This window comes from Gymnodraco acuticeps, unplaced genomic scaffold (assembly GCF_902827175.1).
Source record: "Gymnodraco acuticeps unplaced genomic scaffold, fGymAcu1.1, whole genome shotgun sequence".
Lineage (NCBI taxonomy): Eukaryota > Metazoa > Chordata > Actinopteri > Perciformes > Bathydraconidae > Gymnodraco > Gymnodraco acuticeps.
The window spans coordinates 1-19,511 of record NW_022991969.1 but is presented as its reverse complement, the minus strand read 5'-3'; the positions used below and the strand labels follow the sequence as shown (position 1 = coordinate 19,511).

General features: G+C 42.3%; 2 protein-coding genes across 5 annotated transcripts in view; one reads left to right on the top strand and one right to left on the bottom strand.

Annotated features, from left to right (window-relative positions):
* Positions 1-11,134, top strand: part of arhgap17a (Rho GTPase activating protein 17a) — a 50,371-nt gene extending 39,237 nt beyond the window's left edge. For 2 of the 4 annotated variants that reach the window (XM_034200802.1, XM_034200799.1), the window contains 6 exons: positions 511-658; positions 935-1,177; positions 3,219-3,352; positions 3,779-4,310; positions 6,317-6,337; positions 8,792-11,134. In XM_034200802.1, coding sequence (XP_034056693.1) covers positions 511-658; positions 935-1,177; positions 3,219-3,352; positions 3,779-4,310; positions 6,317-6,337; positions 8,792-8,837 — 1,124 coding nt within the window. In that variant the 3' untranslated portion in view covers positions 8,838-11,134. Of the gene's footprint in view, positions 1-510; positions 659-934; positions 1,178-3,218; positions 3,353-3,778; positions 4,311-6,316; positions 6,338-6,423; positions 6,653-8,791 lie in introns of those variants that run through there. The other 2 variants (XM_034200800.1, XM_034200801.1) reach the window with 2 other exon arrangements.
* A 909-nt stretch (positions 11,135-12,043) lies between these two features.
* Positions 12,044-19,472, bottom strand: LOC117536062 (delphilin-like; the record flags this gene model as incomplete). Its single annotated transcript, XM_034200796.1, is given in 7 exon segments — positions 12,044-14,484; positions 15,365-15,529; positions 16,191-16,309; positions 16,901-17,030; positions 17,107-17,193; positions 17,276-17,431; positions 19,276-19,472. Coding segments are annotated over 7 exon segments (926 nt in total), but the record flags the coding sequence as incomplete, so codon positions are not given.
* Between the last annotated feature and the right edge of the window lie 39 nt (positions 19,473-19,511).

The following is a 19,511-nucleotide window of genomic DNA, read 5'->3' as shown; positions in this document are numbered from 1 at the left end:
TTAGGTGCCCGTAGATGGCCTGATGTAGCTTGTCTATTCTTATGGTCATGCTCGTCTCTTGTGTAAACTATTTGATACAGTGTTGTTTTGCTAAATTGGACATTTCTGAGAAATTAACACAATTAATAGGAACTGCCTGGTGAGAAAGGAAGAGTCAGCAGAAATCAAAATCACTGCTGCATCTGCCCTGCTCCAATTGCTGCTGTTACAGGATGTGTATTTTGTAAATTGTGTAACTTTTTTTGATTATACTTTTTTGTGTAAGTACTTCTTAGGTAACATTAAGCTATCTTTGGCTCTTTTCTGCTGTAACAATGTAAATGTCCCCTCTGTGGGACTAATAAAGGTATTCCAATTCTGATTTGTATTCTCTGTGATAAACATGCAGAGGGTGTTTGATACGTACGCCTTAATTAAAGCATATCATGAGCATCTGTCAAAATCCTGATCCTCACTTCCTGTCCAGTTTTCATGTAGTTTGAACTTGCTGTCTCCTCTGTTTTCTTACAGATGTGGAGTTCAATGTGTCCGGCATGTTTGCGATGCCCACCCCTGCATCCAACCACAACAACCACCTGGACTATGACTGTAGCACCATCGAGAGGAAGAGGCCGGGCAGCATGGTGGGACCAGAGAACGACTCGACACGCAAAGAAAAGTAATTCATCTGGAGTTTTCTTACCTTGAAACCTTCTCGTTTCCAAAGCCTACAACATTAATCTATTCCTCCGATTAATTGCTTTAGAAATGTTGCCATTAATCCGGGGGCTTTTTCTGATCCCTTCCTGTAGATTTTGGGGTAGATTTAATTGAATCCTTTTAATCCTTAACACTGTTTTTAAAATCTCTGGGGTTTTGGTGATTCTCTCCTCTTTTTGATCAAAGCTTTGGTGTTTTTTGTTTCTCCTTCACTGTCTCCCCCCCCCTCGTGTAGCACTCCTAACAAGTACTCGGACCACACCCTGCGTAGAGGCAGTAACACCTTAGGTAGAAAGCAGCACACCTCACCTGCCTTCCAGCCCCCTTTACCCCCTGTGGAGGCCCCCCCCTCAGCCGAGCCCTCGCCCCCGGCTCCATCAGGGGGTCCGGGGCCCGACACCCAGCAGAGCCTCGCTCAGAGCCTCGCTGCCCTCGCCGCCGCGCAGCAGCTCCTAGCGCAGCACACGGAGGAGCTCAGGTAACATCGAAACACTGTGGAGAACGCATGCTGTTATTACTTTACTCCGGGGACAACAGCTGGAAATTAGCAATGTTGGCTAAAGCTGCCCCATTTACTGTTTTTGGTGACAGTTGATCAATGGGGACTGTCCACGACACTATAAACAAATAAACTCAACTAAACTTCAGTCAGTGGTGGAAGAAGAGCTCAGTTGTTCAACTTAAAGAGACCCCATTCTGCTTTTTGGGGTTTTCCAATTCCTCTAGTGTGTTATATAATGTAGGTTTTAGTGTATGGTCTAAAGGGCTAAAATCCCCTCCCAATTGGGCTCCTTTGTTTACTTCTGTAACATATTGACATCACTTTGAAACACTCGAGCTTCTATTGGCTAGCGCTCCAACACATTGTACGTGATAGTCTAAGGGGCGGGACATCTCTAAGCGGTTGACCAATCACAACAGAGCCGGCCAGCAAACCAATCAGAGCAGACTGGGCTCTGGTTTCAGACAGAGGGTGAAAAGTGGTGCTGCAGCACAGGCAGTAGGAGAAAAATAAAGCTTTTTGAACATTAAAGCATGGAGACATGTCCCAGTAGATCAGTGTGATCAAAGTTTTTCATACCAAGGACCACTTAACCAATAAAAAAACACTCGCGGACCACCTAACTCCACAAATATCCAAAAACACATCGTTTTTCAAGAACAGATTACAAATCGCCTGAAAATGGTACAAACAGATGGCAACATGTGTGACGAAGGTGTTGCGCTGCGCTATATCATGCAATCGAAAGTGAAACTTAAGCTCACTCCATTGCGGAGCTATTCCCGCGAGAGTGCGGAAAACTTAAATGTATTTTTTTTAATTTCAAATGTGAAATGTTACCAATATACTCACTGACCACTAGGGGCCGCTCACGGACCACACTTTGAGAAGCACTGCAGTAGAGGCACTAAATACAAATTTGAACCTGAAAATGACCGTAAAAATCTTTTAAAATTAGCTCCAAATGAGTGAATGAATTAATATCTCTTATTTCTACTTAAGTAACATACCGGAGTACTTCTTCCACCTCTGATTATTAATGCATGTTTCACTGGTACATTACAGACATGTCCTCCTCTCTGGGTCACTTTGGTTCAGCTTGTTGTTTCTCGTGCAAAAATCTTCACACTCCTCCAGCAGCTTCAGATATGCAGAAGTGTCTGAGTCCATCCCACAGACACAACAATGGCCGCTGTCATTCTGCTAACGGTCACTCCCAGGGCCTCTCCACTTCCCATCCTTCTGCTTTCCCCCCAAATCACTGGAATCAGCAGGAATCTCACACTGACCGGCCCAAACTGCTTTGAAAAGCCTCGCATTTTACTGAAGGGTGTCTTTGATTTAGCTGCTGAAAGGACAAGCTTCATATCCAGACACTTAGCGCCATTCAGCATTCTCCTGGTCCTTAGACTCTGATAGACTTAGATGACACACCCAGATTAGAGCTGGGATGTTTGTCTTAATAAAGCGTTGCAGAGATATTTTTGAAGGCCGACCCGGATGTTACAGTAGCATCGCAAAGGCTCCCTCAACAAAAAGCTATTTGCTTTTTCCATTATCACATTTTTTATAGTTGCCAGTTTTGTTCAGCAGGATATTCTCCACATATTAACACCACTTTATGATTTTTGATGCGTAAACGCAGAGTAAAAAGGTAACGTTAGACTATAAATGATCTACATGGGGTCGCACTTGCTAAGCTAATTGCGGCTAATGTTTGTCGTGATGACATTTGAGTTTTTAAGACACATGGAAGCTTTGCTCATTCAAAAATTGGTTATTTACTGACTGATGGTATACTCTTTTCAGCTCGTGTTAACCACAGATCTTATTTCAGGCGTCTAACCAAAAACATGTTGACTTTGAGATGAAGGAAACAAAATGTTAAAATGCTAACTGATTTCCGCTACCTCCTTCGCTCTAACCCTCAGTGGGTGCTGTGGTATAACCCCTACCCAGAATGTCAGAACGCTATCAAGTTTAAAATACTTTCTATTATTTTCTTTCTTCTTTAAAGCAACCCAAAGCTGCGTGACCACACCCCAGGCCCAACCCCCCCGCTCCAGAGGAACGGCTCTGGAGCGGGGCAGCTGGGCACTGGGACCCCCGGGGCTGGACCCCTGGGGCCCAGTCCACATCTGATGCGCAGAGGTAAGAGTCTGTGTGATTATCTGCTTCAAATTGGTATATTTCTATTAAGAACACATCAGGGTTACAAGACGTTTAAAGCAACTGGAACTAAACTGAAGAGATTTGTTCTTTTTAAATGTATAACTACTGCTGTTGATGTATTGTGATTTTAAAAAGGTGTCTATTCATCTGCAGCAGGAAATTAGCAATGTTGGCTAAAGCTGCCCCATTTACTGTTTTTTGTGACAGCTGATTAATGGGGACTGCCCACGACACTATTTTGATTGATTATGCAGCCCTACTATTAATATACACCTTGATAATGCTAAGCTAACTGGCTAGCGGTCTGTAGCTTCATATTCACTGTTTAAAGATGCATGGGGGGGGGCTGCTGTTTGAAAGTGTATCTTTCCACCAATAATGACGATCTTCACCTTCACCTCTCAGGTACCAAGAAGCAGGCTCCGGCCCCCCCCAAGCCGCCGAACCCTCCCCTCTTTCAGCCCTGTAACATGACAAACCACGGCCCCCCCTCCTCCCACTGCCTCAGCCTCTCCCCCAGACCCGTGTCCTACCTCTCACCCTCCTCCCCCACCACCCCCTCCTCACAGCCCTGTGCCACGCCCCGACGCCACTCCAGCAACCAGCCTCCCATCCAGGCGCCCAGCCACCCTCCCCCCGAGCCCCCGTCACCCGCCAGTCCTCAAATGCATCACGGGGGGGGTGGAGACCCTCAGAGCACGGAGCCCTCGCCCCCAGGCACCCCCACCCCTCCAGATACCCCTCCACCCTCCACCACTGCTGCTGCCCAGGAAGTAGCTCCTCCGTCCCCGTCTCCTTTCCAGTCTGGCTCCCTCCCCCGGCCCAGACCCGTCCCCAAACCCAGGAACCGGCCCAGCATCCCCCCCCCCTCCACAGCCACCCCCCACCCTGACCGGAGACACCAATGGGATCTGTGCCACCGCCTACAAGATGATGGGTGAGTGTGTCTCGTGTGTAGAAACGTTTATAATAATAGAGAGGTGCAGTGATGAGTTTGTAGTCTGAAACTGAGTTAGCATCACTCCGGTTCCATTGAGAACAAGCCAATGGGAGTTGATCATAGACTTATTGCAGAAAGTAAGCTATGTTTATGATGCTATATGACACTTATGACACCACTTTTTTGATAGTTGAAGCGTAAATGCAATTGCTAAAATTCAAAAGCTAACGTTAAGCTATGAAGGAACTACATCATGTTATCTTAGCTTTTTCCTTTTGGCCATTGCATTTACGCTTCAACCACTGTTCGAAATGGGGGGGAGCTTGGCTCCCCCGAAGAGGGAGGGAGCTCCCCTGAAGGCCGACTTTGAGATAAATAGGGGGAGCCCAAAACAATCGTGCATATTTGTGTCACACCGATTAGAAATGTTGAGTTTCTGTAAATAACAGTTCTTGAAATAAATAATAGTTATTGTTCATTACAGTTTCTGAATATTTGTTTTATATTTGTGAATATTTCTGGGTGTTGCCATGTGTACGTGGCGGCGCTGCGTTCTTTACGCTACTTACTTTGCTATGGTTACGGTGGCGATGCCGGCGCGGTATTTGATATGTTCATATATCTTCATATATTTTTTTAACTCTGGCTTTGTAATAAAAAATATGGCAAAACGAAAACAGCCAAGCGTCACAGCTTTTGGATTCACAAGCAAAGAAGTGAAGGAGTCTAAAAATGACAACGTGAACGGAAAACAACTTTTAGTTGGCCGGCTGTAAGCGGCGTTAGGGTCGAGTTTGACAGCTCCACACCGAGGGAGAGGCCTGCCGATGCGGAGCCTGAAGAGGCTTCAACAACGGCCACAGCCGCCGGCGTAGTGACACCGTCTGTAGTAGTAGCAGAGTGATTTTATAGCAATTGATCGAATCTGCGCTGCTGCGCCAGTCAACAGAGCGTGCGTGTGATATATTTAGTAGCAGGATGTGCACTGAAAAATAGGGCTCCCCCGAAAGCAAATGGGTAATTCGAAAACTGGCTTCAACTATTATAAAAGTGGTGTCATAAGTGTCATGGAGCATCATGTGTTTTCCATGCTGTAGTTCCTTTACATCAGGGGTGTCAAACTCAATTTCATCGCGGGCCACATTAACATTATGGTTGCATTCAAAGGGCCGGTTGTAACTTTAAGACTATATAAAAATACATATATAAATATATATATATATAAATAATATATTACATGATTGCCTCTGCATTGGATTATTTTCGGATAGGGTAATAACTTCATAATTAACTACGTCTGAAAGAAGAAGTCTAGGGCAAATAATTGCAAGTCTTTTCAGTGAGAATGTCACAAAATGATTTTAAAAGAAAAGCCAGAATCTTGAGAAAAGGGACATTTTGAAAAAAAAGTAACATTTTGAAAAAGAGGTCAAATTATGAGGAAAAAGTACAATTGAGATGCATTGTGGGACATGTAGTTTATGGGCAACGTGCTTCTGTAAATCTGCATGTAACCGTATAATAAACATATTATATTCTTTGCAAGCTCTTGTGGGGCCACAGAAAATGAAGTCACAGGCCGGATTTGGCCCCCGGGCCTTGAGTTTGACACCCCTGCTTTCACTTCACGTCACCACCGCTAAGCTAAAGGTGGCTAACTTTTAGTGTGATGACCTCAAGTAGTCTCATTTATAATCTTGTTTACATCCAACTCGTATTAGACACTTAAAGGCTTCAGAGATGCACAAGTGGGGGATTTACTGACATATTTTCTGTCTGAGAACAAAACCTTAAAAACTCTTGAGCTTGTTTTAACCACACACCTTATTTCATGCATCTAACAAAGAACATGCTAAAATAGAAATTGACTTTGAGAAGAGGGAAGTGGTAAAATGCTGACTCATCTCCAGGTTTTAGGACTCATTCCTGCACCACTCTACTCTCTGCTGAGTAATACTAATGTGCTCTCTTTCTAATAGTGTTGCATTGTAATACCTCCACAGGTTAAAGAGGCACCTGTTGAGGTTTGTTGTTGATTGAACTTTTCACTAATAGCACCATCACTTTTTGTTTGCCCCTAAAATCACACTATCATCTTCATTTTGTGCAGCTGCTGCTTCATCCAGATATCATGTGCCAACGTGAAGCCCTGATGCTCGACTGTCACAGTGTGTGAATATGTACTGTCAACAGATTGTCCAAATAAGGTCATTAAGTCCCAAAAACAAATATGGGTGATTCTTGTCTCCCACAGTGGGTTCATCTATTACAGAAGTTCATATTAAATGTGAAAAAGCAACACCTCAGTTAATAATAAAATACAACTTTATGCACCATGACATGTCTTCCATCAGGGCTAACCTTCATCATCAGTCACTCTTCATCATTCACAGTCACTACATGTTCATCAGTCACACAGTGGGGGTTTGAAACAGCATTGAATACAAGTTTCACTTTCACAACTGAATTTACAAACTCTGAATTGTCAGCACGTATCTCCTGATTTTTTTATGTTGTGAAGCTTTTTTGTTTTTTGTCATCAGAGGTGTTGTGACAATTATATATAGCCTATATATATTTTTTTTAAACCAGTGTCCGTGTATCGCGCATGTTTAACTCTAACATGCATGTTTCTTGTCTTGCTGAAGATAATGCACACATTCAGAAAGTATAACCAGCTTTTATCTAACATAATACTTGCCAACCCTCCCGATTTTCGCGGGAGACTCCCGATTTCATAGCCCTCTCCCGGTTTCCTACCGGGGTTATATTTATCCCGATTTCTGACAAAATCAGATTTACTCACGACTGTTTCCACTCGGACTTTAATACAGCTACACCATTGTCTGGTTTCCATGGTAGCGCGTACTTAGAACCACATTAAGCATGTTAATGTTAATCTAACAGCTCCGGCGATCCACTATCCCCCCCCCCCCCCGCGGTGGTTTTGAAATGCTCCCGATGTCTGAGGTCTCAAGGTTGGCAAGTATGAACACAACACATTCAAAACTTTAGCATTTTTCTCAATCTAAGTATTAAAATGTCCCCTGTGGACTTTAGCACAGCTTGTTCTGCACTTCTGATCGCACAGCTAATGAATTCCAACCTGGTTTCTTTACACTTCCCATTTAATATCCACTATGCACAGCTGTTGCCCTGCTTCTCTCAGTGTGTGGCCCCACAGCGCCCCCTGCTGTACGACTACCTGCTGCTCTCTAAGCTTTGGAAAGTATCACCCAGCTGCAGTGAAGTGTTTTCCTGCAGCAGAGAAGGAGCTGCACATGTTAGTGATTACGCTCATTGTTCCTGTGATAATATATTTTAATAATATATTTTATTTCTATAGCGCTTTTCTTGAACCCAAAGACGCTTTACATTTGGGAGGGAGGGTAGACAAACAAAACAAAAACAAAAAAGCAGTCAGGAGGAAGTTGATTGAGAGGGGGGGGGGCTTATGGATACAGAGTTGAAGAGGTGGGTTTTGAGGCGGGACTGGAACAGGGTGAGGGGCTCAGACTCACGGAGGTATTGGGAGAGGGAGTTCCAGAGCTTCGGGGCTGCCACAGAGAAGGCTCTGTCCCCAAAGCTCCGGAGTTTGGCCTTAGGGATGGAAAGCAAACCGGCTGAGGTGGATCTGAGGGACCGGGGTGGTTGGTAGAGGATGAGGAGGTCAGTGAGGTAGGGGGGGGGGAGGCAGATGGTGGAGGGCTTTGAAAGTGAGGACCAGGAGTTTGTAGTGGATGCGGTGTGAAACGGGGATGCAGCTTAAAGAGGAGCTTTATCTTCTGAGGACGTTTCTGTTGTGTTCTGTGTGAATGCCTGCATGCAACACAAACATATGAACCATTACTTACTAACACAACCAGTTACTAAAATAAGCATTTTCTATTTGACTTTATATATATATTTTAATGATTGTTCTTTTCTTTCACAAAGTCTTGTTTAGTGCAGCTCAACTTCTGCATCACTTGTTGGACTTTTTGGCTTTTTTTGTGCATATAGCATACATTTTGGTTCAAGTTAGGGTGTTATTATTTTTCAATTTGGAAGTTCAAACTCATGAAAACCACAACATTTGATCAATTATACATTAAGGTATACAATCATATATCTCAGTTGCTATTTTCCACCAGTTTGTGCTACTTGGTTTTGTTGGTCTTATGGGGCAAATTCATCCAATTGTCCTAGTTTCCTGTTAAGTGAAGTCGCTGAATGAAAAACATTTTTTTCATTTAAATTAACAATGGCATTATTTAGATATAAATAATGTATTCTAGAAAATAAATACATATTAAATATTGATAATGGGGACTGAATTTCGAAAGGAGATTTAACTTAGTGGAAAATAATATAAATACATATGTTTTTGTCCTCTAGGGATGTCGGAGTAACTTTTTTAAGTTCACAAGGATAACAAAAAAAGTTTGATGTTATTGTTTTTTTATTTACTTTCTTATTTTGACTTATCCCCCCCTCAGACCCGGCGATGTCTTTCCGAGGCCTGAGTCGAGCGTTGGTCCCTGAGATCGCTGTAGAGCAGTCGCCCCCCCCCTGCCTGCCAACCAGAGACTGTGAGCTGGACACTGAGAGCACCGTCCTGTAAAGAGGAGGAGACCGCACACACACACACACACACACACACACACACACACACACACACACACACACACACACACACACACACACACACACACACCCTCCATTTCATTTAATCGGCTCGTCCCATATCTGGAACCCCAGGACTTTAATGTGACGCGACACTTTTGGAAACCATGGTGGAGGTCCGGCTCTCGTAAATAACGGCTATAAAACCAGTTTCACCAAACTGAAATGGGAATCCAATTTATTTGAAGAACTAAACTTGATGTTCTTGTCACAAGCAAATCTAGGGGCTCAGGGCTGCAAATAACTTTGATCTTTGATTAGTCTGCTGGTTATTTTCCCAATGTATTGATTATTCTTTTGGTCTGAAAATAGTTTAAATGTCTTGTTTTGACAGTCCAGAACCCACAGATAAAGTCAAATCCATATTTAAAATGACTATTTATGTTGTATTTTTTGATATATTGTCATAGTTGGATCTGAAAGACATTCAATAGATATTTACTTTAACAATTTAATAATCCATAAATCATTTTTAAAGCTAAAAATACCACAAAAAAAAAACTACTAGAATATTTAAACTAAGGTTTTTGGGAGGGCATTTCAACTTTTTTGGGACATCTTATAGACCAAATAATTAATTGAGACTAACCAGCAGATTCAAAAAATAGTTGCAGCCCTTATCATGGGGGATATCATCGTATTAGACCACTCTTTATGACCTCCAGCCACACTACCACCACCACCTTCTTCTTCTCTGTTTTTAAATACTTAATATTTAAATTAGATTTTGCTCAGTTGAATTCAATCTAAGATCTATCTAGTGATCAACAACAACAAAAAAACAGATGAAGAAAGCTAATGAAAACTGAAAGAAACTCCAAACCAAAACCCCTTCTTCTTCAGGTGTCCCAGAGTTGCCGTCACTCGCCGTTATTTACCCAGAGTCCTCGTGACCTCCATCATGGTAGCAGCCGGTGGGGAGCGTTGTGCCACTGAAGCACCCCCGCTGCCCACGCCCGGCTGTCTCCACTCCGCAGACAATCACCCAGCAGAGGACAAAAAAAGGACTTCTGACTCACCGCTAACACGTCAGAAAACGAGTAAAGAGCGTGGGTACCGACCGCGGGGGGAACGCCAACACATGGACTCGTTTTGGACCTTGGTGTGAGGTTGTGTATGTTTTTTTATGTTGAAAAAAGGCCTTAGATCAATAAATGAATTAAAGAAGAGGTATTTCTACAGCACAGGGGGGTATCAACTAAAACAAAAGGTCAGCAGGTGACGGCGAAAACAAAAACTGGTAAAGTGTGACTGCGGGTTTCCAGTCGTCTCAAACACTTGATTTTTGTATGGCATCCCCTCACTCCTGTATTTATTTACCGATTCAACACACATTCCCTGTGGCTTGACGTAATTAATGCAGTCTTTAAATGTAAATCATGCCTTAAGGGTTCCTCCCAGAACCAACATATATATATATACATATATATTTACTGTATCGGCTCCTAGTACTACAGTATTTTGTTTCAGGGACGTGAGGAAGGTGACCCTCTGCAATAGAAGTCTTGTATTGTTATTTAAATGTGTTTTTTTGGTTGATTTCTTTGGGTTTTTATAAGGAGAAGTAGCAACCACCGGCCCAGCCTGAACAGTCAGTATTTGTTTTTGCCTTTTTCTGTTTATTTTCCATCGATCCTGTGTGTGTTTTGAGCAGGCTGTGTGTGAGTGAATGTAGTGAAAGGTGTTTCCAGCCTGAACAGAAAGACGCACAAACAGCTGATGTTGCACCCGAGCGCAGGCAAGTGGTTTATGAGTGAACGGTTTAGAGAGGTTTTTTGTCTGTCTTTCCCACTGAGCTGAGAGCACGCAGCGCTGTGATCTCTCAGTAGTGAAGTGGTGTCAGATTTCGCCAGGTCAAAAAAAATGCTTTATGAAAAAAAACGTATCTCTGTAAGCTTTTGCTCTTCGGCCTCAGATGTTCTGACCCAATACGGTACCAATGAAGAACGTCTTGGATGCTGCACCTTCCCTGAAAATGTTGTTTTTTTTCAGAGAAACTCGAGCGTTATAATCCCCTCTCTTCTCTGCTGCCTTATCCTGAAGGCGAACAAACGCCATTAAACTAAAAAGTGATAATGCTGCATTTTAAAGCGCCATTGTTTTGTATGTATGCCATCTGGTGAGCTGAAATATGGAATAAAAACATGTAATATGAACGCTCCCCATCGAGGGGTTCAAGAGTTTGTTTTCATGTGGGGGGGGGGGGGCTGTGTGTCGAGCACAATATTACAATATACATAAACTTTACAAATATCAAAAAACCTTTTAAGGAGTTAAAGTATAATTGTACTGTGGGTGTTATATAAAAAAACATGTCTATGAAGTGTTTTGCTCAAAATACCAAACCCATTCTAGCCATGCCTCATATCCCTCTATTTCACTTCCTGTTTCAAAAGTGCTGATTTTGGGTATAAAGCTTTTAAAAAAAAAAAAAGGGGTCTGAGCTCATGCGGGACCCGGCAGCTACTGTCTAAACTAAATGCTGCCGTGATGAAACGCCATATCATGGATTATCAAGGATTCTCTCTGAAACAGTTTGGAGCTCAAAGGCTTTCTCTCTTGCCGGTTACACCACAAGGTGAGTTCCTTTTTACTTCCTGCTTCTTCACACACATGCTCTCCAGTACAGGTTAGCTCTCAGTGTTAGCGATGCTAATGTAAACACCGACCATATTACGTCCAAAACAGTCGCGCATTGTTTCTGATAGCAACATTTCTGATTGGGCCGTGGGTCCACATTTCAGATATTACGTCATATCGGACGCAAATCTGGATCAGCTCCGTTGTTCCCCGTTTTTATAGATTTGGGTACGGAGGAAAAGAGAGAGGGTTTTATTTTCTGACGCTGCGTGAGTTCCCCGACACACCGGGGACACATATTTATGTATAAAAGACATCAAAACGTGCGTTTTGCATGATAGGTCCCCTTTAACATACCTATATATTTCAAATCTATATATGGTTAATATTATTTGTATACAAAAACTACTCAGTCGAAACTAGAGCAACTTTCCATGGAATCAAATGAAAGGATAATAAAAGGCAGCCTGTAGACAAACAATAGATAAAGTAGACAGAACTGTATTTATTTTAAAACTTAAATATCCAGGGGAGGGGGAGTGCTACCAGACGCACATCGACTGCACCAACATGCGATCCATTTGGACAAAAAACACTGAGACTGCAGCCGCAGCTGGGGTCGCATTTTACAAGATCAGTCAGCTCGTCTACAACGGCATATTGGGACCACAGAGGTTCAAAAGTAAATAATAACAGAGCCAGAGGGGAGTCATATTTAGAGTTAAAGCATAGGATTATAAATTTTAAAAAGTATTTATATATTCTTGGAATAAGTTAATATTATTAATACATTCATGAGGAAAAAACTTGAATATTGTGATTTTTTTAATTAAAATGTGAGCCTTTGATTTTGGGGTATTTCAGATTTCTTTGCCAATTTATGACTTTTTACTTACAGATTAATAATATAAAACATGTAATTATAAAAGATGATTTAATTACTCTTTCCTACTAGTTTAATCTCAAATAATGTACATGTTTTTTCACGTAAATTGACCTCTTTATTCACAAAATATATCCATGTTTTTTCACATAAAAGACCCGTTTTAATCTCTTAAAATACACTTTTTTATGTATTTACAACTTTAGTCTTTGGATATTTCTTTCAGATATTACTCACCTCTCCTGGCTCTGTAATTTACTTATTTTAAAACTACAAATGTCCCTAAGACGCCGTTGTATGAGCCTGACTAAAGCAGTGCATAAAGAATAAATAACAAGAATGTCCTGATGACACACTCTTGAATATGAAAAGGTTTTTTAAAACACACATACGGTAAAAAATGAAATGATGAGCAGTGCATAGCAAAAACTGTAAATCTACAATCTCAACAATATTTCATCGACATAAATACAACACACTGTACTGTAGAGGAGTCACCATGACGACCAAGAATCAGGAAGGAACCATTTACAGGAGGACGTTTAGATTTTCCTCCACATGCGTTTCATTCATCAGACACTGTGTTTACCGCACTGAGGAGTCTCTGCCTGAAGCACTCGGCTCTCATTTAAACCCAGAGACCCACGCTTTGCCAAACAGAGGATTTGTGAGCCAGGTTTCTCCACATGCTGATGTGTTCAGTGTCGCCTCTCTGTGAAAGCTGGTCTGAGGATGTTTCAGGAATAAATATATGTTATTTCATTCAACTTGAAGTCCTTCGCGAGCAGAAAAATCGCAATGCAAATGAGTAGCTGCGTTTTTAAAGGGGCCCTTTAATGTATTTTCTCTTTCCTGTAGTGTGTTATAGATGTTGGTGCATGTAAATGGTCTGCAAAGGCAAACATCCCAAAGTTCCCTGCAGAGAGAGTTCCAAAATGTTATCTGTTTTCTATTTTATCCAACTAAGGCCCTCAACAAAAACATATGTTATTATTAATGTGAAAAAGTACATTTTAAAAAACGTACCCGGTCGTGCTATCGGATTAATCTAGAGTCCTTGCAGGCAATCAATCACAATGCCTATGAGTTGCTGCAGTTTAAACCCGTTTTGGGGGTATTTTCCCTTTCCTGTAGTGTGTTATTGGTGCATGTAAATAGTCTGCAAAGGCTAAAATCCCAAAGTTACCTCGGGGGGGGGGGGGTTTGATTTTTAAAAAAAACGTTAGGGCGTTGTTTTGCTTCCATAGAGATTATTAACTGAACCAGTGGGTGTGGATGAATTTAACTTAATCTCCCTATATCTTTTTATTGTATTACAATTCCTATGATACAGTAGATGCCCTTTAAACTCACAGTATGATAGGATGATACTGTAACATATGTAACTCTAAATCAGTAATGTGGATACATAATGCTGGAATAAAACATAGATTTTTACCATTAGTAATGAACTCATGCTGTGTGTGAGGCAGTGAACGCACCGCTGTATGAACTCTCTGGCTCTGTACACGCTACCTAAACTACACCTGCTTCTAGATTCATCCATCTACATCTACGCTTACTCTTTAACAATTTTCAAATATGATCTGATAGAAAATATAAACTTTTATATAGTCAGGTATTAAACATCGCTAGTAACCTAAATATCCAGTTCTTTCATCGAGATGCACCGGAGCTAATAGAGGGTTTAATTATTTGACTACCTGCTTTAAAAAGTAAATAAAGTAAAGACTAGTGTGCGGTGACTTCCTGTTCACACCTGAAATAACAGTAATGATGCACACAGGGCGCTCATTATCTGTGATTTTCTACAGTTAGATTACAGTATTTCCCTTCTGTTTGCTATAGATGACGCGCTCTCTGTTCCCGTCGCTGTGAGTGTCTCTGTGTGTGATCTTGGCACTTTGGTTGTTGGAGAGCAGAGTGAAAATGAAGCCGACATCTGACCATAATCCTCTTTTTTCTTTTCTTCTACCAGACCAGAGGGGAGGACAGTCTGGGGCTTCTGGGGTTTTCTGGAGTCTTGGTCTCACTGAGAGCTCTCTGCAAAACAAAACAAAACAAAATCTCATGTGATTTTATTTCACTTTTACCGTGTTATTCTCAGACTTGGAGCAGATGTATTCCACAGACGGCAGCACTTTGCAGAGTAATGACTTGGTAGCTGCAGGCGGCTGTCAGCTGGATCCCTAATTGTTCTGGAGGTTTTGATTATGCATTTATCACAATATGAACGGCTCACCTGCAGGAATAAGCCACATTATTTCTAGCTGCTTCTATCGACACAGCTGAGGAAAACAGCAAGCAAAACTTAATTATATAGCGTAGTTTATTCCAGGTGGAAGCACAATGGGCTGCAGCAACCAACACTACATATATATATTGTAAAGATACATAAGACACAAGTAAACGATACTAAAACAGATTAAATTGTAATAATTAAAACCTGAGCACTGGAAAATATGCCGCTACAAAAACAAGTTGGAAAACAAGGTGTTTTCACTTGAAATAAGTACAAAAGTAAGTAAAAATTAGCTTGGTAAGATTTATTGAAATGAGAAGGGATATTTAGATAAATCTGATCTTGTAATTAGCTGTGAGAACTCATTTTGAACTATATTTGACCAGTATCAGGAGATGTTGTTACAATATAAGCCGCAAATGCTCATAAGTTTTCTGTTTTCTGATGTTAGCTGGTGATTTTCTAATAATTATGTAAAGAAAATATGTGTTTCATCTGAGATACGACTCAAAATAAGATTTTTTGACTTAACAAGATGATGCATTGTCTAACAACAAGACCCGATATCTCACTGCAGTGTTACTTCTGACGTTATGTCTTATATCAGGTGTAGAGACATATTCTGACTAGATGTTAGACAAATATACTTGGCAAGATGTCGAGTTTTTGTGGTGAGCTTACCTCAAACTTGCCGATGAACTCTGCGAAGATGGCGAAGAAGGACTCGGTGTTGGCGGACTTGCTGTCCTCTCCGAAGAACGAGGCCACTTTGGAGAACTCCTCCATGGCTAGGGTCTGCAGGGACTCCAGAGACTGGATCGCAGGGTGGCTGTTCTCCAGGAAGCTCTGTGGGAACAACAAGGTCACACATTCAAGATTCACGACACTCAACACATCAAAGTCAGCTAACTTGTCATGAGGAATTGTCAGCCAGTAAAACTTTAAAAAGTCCTCTTGCGGCTCTGAATGACCTTTCTAAAGTTTGAGAAACCACTGATTTATTCTCAGCTTTGCAGTCCAAAACAATTATAACAGACAGCCTGCGTTACCATCTGATTTGTTAGAGATTTAATAAAGCTTGAGACAGCTAGCTTAGCACAAAGACAAGACATGTTATATCTTGTATGATTAATTTGTGAAAGTTAAATGTCAAATTAGATTTGTTATGGGTTTTGTGTACTAGACTAAAGTTGTTGTTACACACAAATTAAACAAACAAGATATAAAGTGTGCTAATAGTTACTTTTTCTTGATTCCGGACAAAGCCAGGCTAGCTATTTAGCCACGTTTCGAGTCCTAATGCTAAGCTAAGCTAAACTGTTATCTATACAGAGAGAGGGGGGTTGAACATTTCATCTTATTGCAAATAAGTACATTTCCCAAAATATCAAAAATGATCCTTTAATTACATAAACTGTCAGTAATCAGTAGCTTCCATGAACACATATATTTGTAATGCTTAGATGTCTGATGTGTGTGTATCATATATTTAAAGTTTTTGGCGTACGCTCATGACGGAGGCGAAGTGGTCCTCGGAGGTGGGCGGGATCTTCAGACACGCCTTCCTGATGTCCAGGATGGTGGAGTGAAGGTCAGTCAGCTCTGCAGTGATGGCCCTCTGGTTCACTGAAGGCATATTCAAATATATGGAGGTTAGTTACAAAAAAAGTTTAAAGGGACCCTGTTATCCTTTTTTGGGTTTTCCCTTTCATGTACAGTAGTGCTTTGTTTAGGTTTTTGTGAGTGTAAATCAACTCAATTGGACTCCTTTGTTTACATCCAAACTGTAGTGACATCACTATGTAACACTTGTGCTTCTATTGGCTAGCGCTTCAACACATTGTACGTGATAGGCTAAGGGGCGGGACATCACTTAGAGGTTGACCAATCACAACAGAGCCGGCCAGCTAACCAATCAGAGCAGACTGGGCTCTGGTTTCAGACAGAGGGTGAAAAGAGGTGCTGCAGCACAGGCAGTATGTGAAAAAAACATTAAAGCATGGAGACATGTCCCAGTAGAGACACTACATACTGATATACACCTGAACATTTTTATTATATGTCCTCTTTAAGCAACTGTACATTGTTTAAATATTGTAAAACAGGTGCAGGTAAAGAGAATCAACTTGCATTAGATGCTTATAAAGTGTTTCATATTCGCAAAATGACTGCATTCTGCTACTAAGTGATATTCCTGAGGCTGAAACATCATCGTACCCTTGGCGGCCAGAGGCACCGTTGTGAGGTCTCTGGAGAAGTTGAGCAGCTCGGGGAAGTGTTGGCACAGAGACTTGGCCAGAATGTGGAGGAAGGTGGATTTCCCGTCTACTGTTTTGGTTGTGCTAAGCTGAAATAAATGAGGAAAGAATGAATGCTAAGAGTGAAGGTCTATTGTGGTTTTAGCGTAGGAGTTTTTCCCCTACCTCAGTGAGGAAATTGATCTTAAAGCTGGTCGTCCGGTGGCTCTTGGGCTGCCCATTGTTCAGGTAATTCCCCATTGCAAGTACAAACTGTGGAAAGTAGAAACACTTAATGATTGCTTTTGAGGTCAATAATAAGCTAAACTTTCCTCTCCTTTCTCTGGGTGTTTACCTCCAGGATTTTGGCGAGCTTCTTGCTGCTCTTCAGCTCCACTGAAGCCTTGTAGATGTAATCGTACGCGACCTTCATCTCCTCCGTCCTCTCCTGCAGGGTGGTCTTGAAGTGGAGGCTCCGCAGACGGGTTTTATACTCGGGAACCGTCAGCATCTGAAGAACAAACTTGACTTAGTTCATTTCATATTTCTTTTTCTAACTTGAATTGAGTGTTTTTCATGCAAAAACTGAGAAAAACGACGAAAACGTTTGATCTAAAATATGTTCTTTTCTGTGTTCATGACTTAAGGACATGAATATCTTTCTTGGTTTCTTAAAAATAAAAAAAATAAAAATGTTGAAGGTGAAAAAAAAAGTGTGTCAGGTTCACAGGATCTTTTCTTGTAATTGTACGGGCAACTTGTGAGAAAAAAAGTTGAAAACATCACACAAATTGCAACAGAAAATCTGACAACATTTCAAGCAGTCTCCATTGGACTCCTTTGTTCAAGTCATAATGGCTAGCGCTCCAACACATTGTACGTGATAGGCTAAGGGAAGGGACTTCTCTAAGAGGTTGGCCGATCACAACAGACCAATCAGCTAACCAATCAGAGCAGACTGGGCTCTGGTTTCAGACAGAGGGTGAAAAGAGGAGCTGCAGCACAGGCAGTATGAGAACAATAAAGAGCTTTTTGAACATTAAAGCATGGAGACATGTAGAGACACTACATACTGATATGAACCTGACAATGAGCCCCTTTAAATGTGTTTATTTAGGCATTGTTAATCTCTGCAAACATAAGAGATCCTTGAGCAAACAGTAATTTAAGAGCAGCTAATTACAAGGCTCCTTAGGCTCCATTTACACGGAGACGAAACGGAGAACGAACCGAATTCGATATCAAAAAAGTCTTCCGTCCACACGGTATCGGCTCAATAAACATGTCCGTCCACACGAGACCGCTCGACCCGCTGGAGACGCTGTAGTACATATGCCGGGCCTGTAAGTGGCGCTGTACTTCCGCCACAAAATACACCAAAAGCAGCGAAGAAGACCCCCGAGCATGGTTGCCATGGTTGCCCTACTGTTTATTCTCCACGGTGGATTTAGCAACATGTTGTTCATGTAGTTCTCCATGTCCACTTGTTGCTGATGGTTGTGGTAGAGGAGCTGTAGATGTTGCACTAACATCTGTAGCATGGTCAGTAGCAGTAGAGCTGACCATGCTACAGCAGTGAGCAGCAGAGGTGGGGAGAGGCGGGGCTCTGGCTGTTTCGGCAGCCTCTGTTTCTCTTTTTCTCCCTCCCCGAGAGGCAAGCGTGTGCTCCTGCTGTAAAAGGCAGGTGCACCGCCCCCCCTGCCACTAACTCTGAGCCAGCGTTGAAAAGTCCACCAGCAGATGAAAAACACCCACCTCTCCGCCTCTTCCAAGGGACGAGGGAACCGTGCGGGGGGGGTCTGCTGGAGGCTCCTGCTGGGTGCACTGTCCTGCGAGATACCGGGGACCTGGCTCGAAACACTCGAAACACTGTTGTTGTTGTTGGCGAAACACATCAGCAATGACGCGGGTGACACGGGGGTGAGCAGGAGAGGTGGGGAGAGGCGGGGCTATGGCGTACACACGGAGCCGTTTCGCCCCACAGAGCGTTCTGTCCGCAGATCGACCCACCTTGGGACCCGTTATCGTTTGAGGGCTCCGTTTCCGCGGTTCCGTTCCGGCCTCGTGTGAACGAACCGTCCATACGATAGAGAACTGTAGCGGATACAACCCGTTCCGTCTCCGTGTAAACGAGGCCTTAGGCTCTATCAGCGTCCATTAAATATAAAAAGAGGTAATCAAACTCAAAACAAGGACCCTTTTCTGAGATGCTGCGAAGAAAAATTGTCAGTAATCAAATGATATATCAAATTGTGACGGATGTGACTAAAGTGAAAAATAAAGAGCTTTTTAAACATTGAAGATATTTTTTCTCAGGGTTTTCTTTAGTCTTGTGATTGTTAGAGTTATTTGTACCTGGAAGATGAACTGGTCTGGCTCGCTGAGTTTGGCGGGGTCCTGCTCGAACTGCTCGTACTGCTTGACCTCCTCTTCGTTGGGGGCGTACAGCAGCAGCTGCTTGATGTGAGCGGGCTCCAGACGCTCCGTGGTCATGTTCATCAGAACCTCACGCAGCTCAGAGGTGGAGAGCTTCAGGTGGGCGATGAGGATGGCTGCAGTGAGGGAGGGAGGAGGAGGAGGAGGAGGAGGAG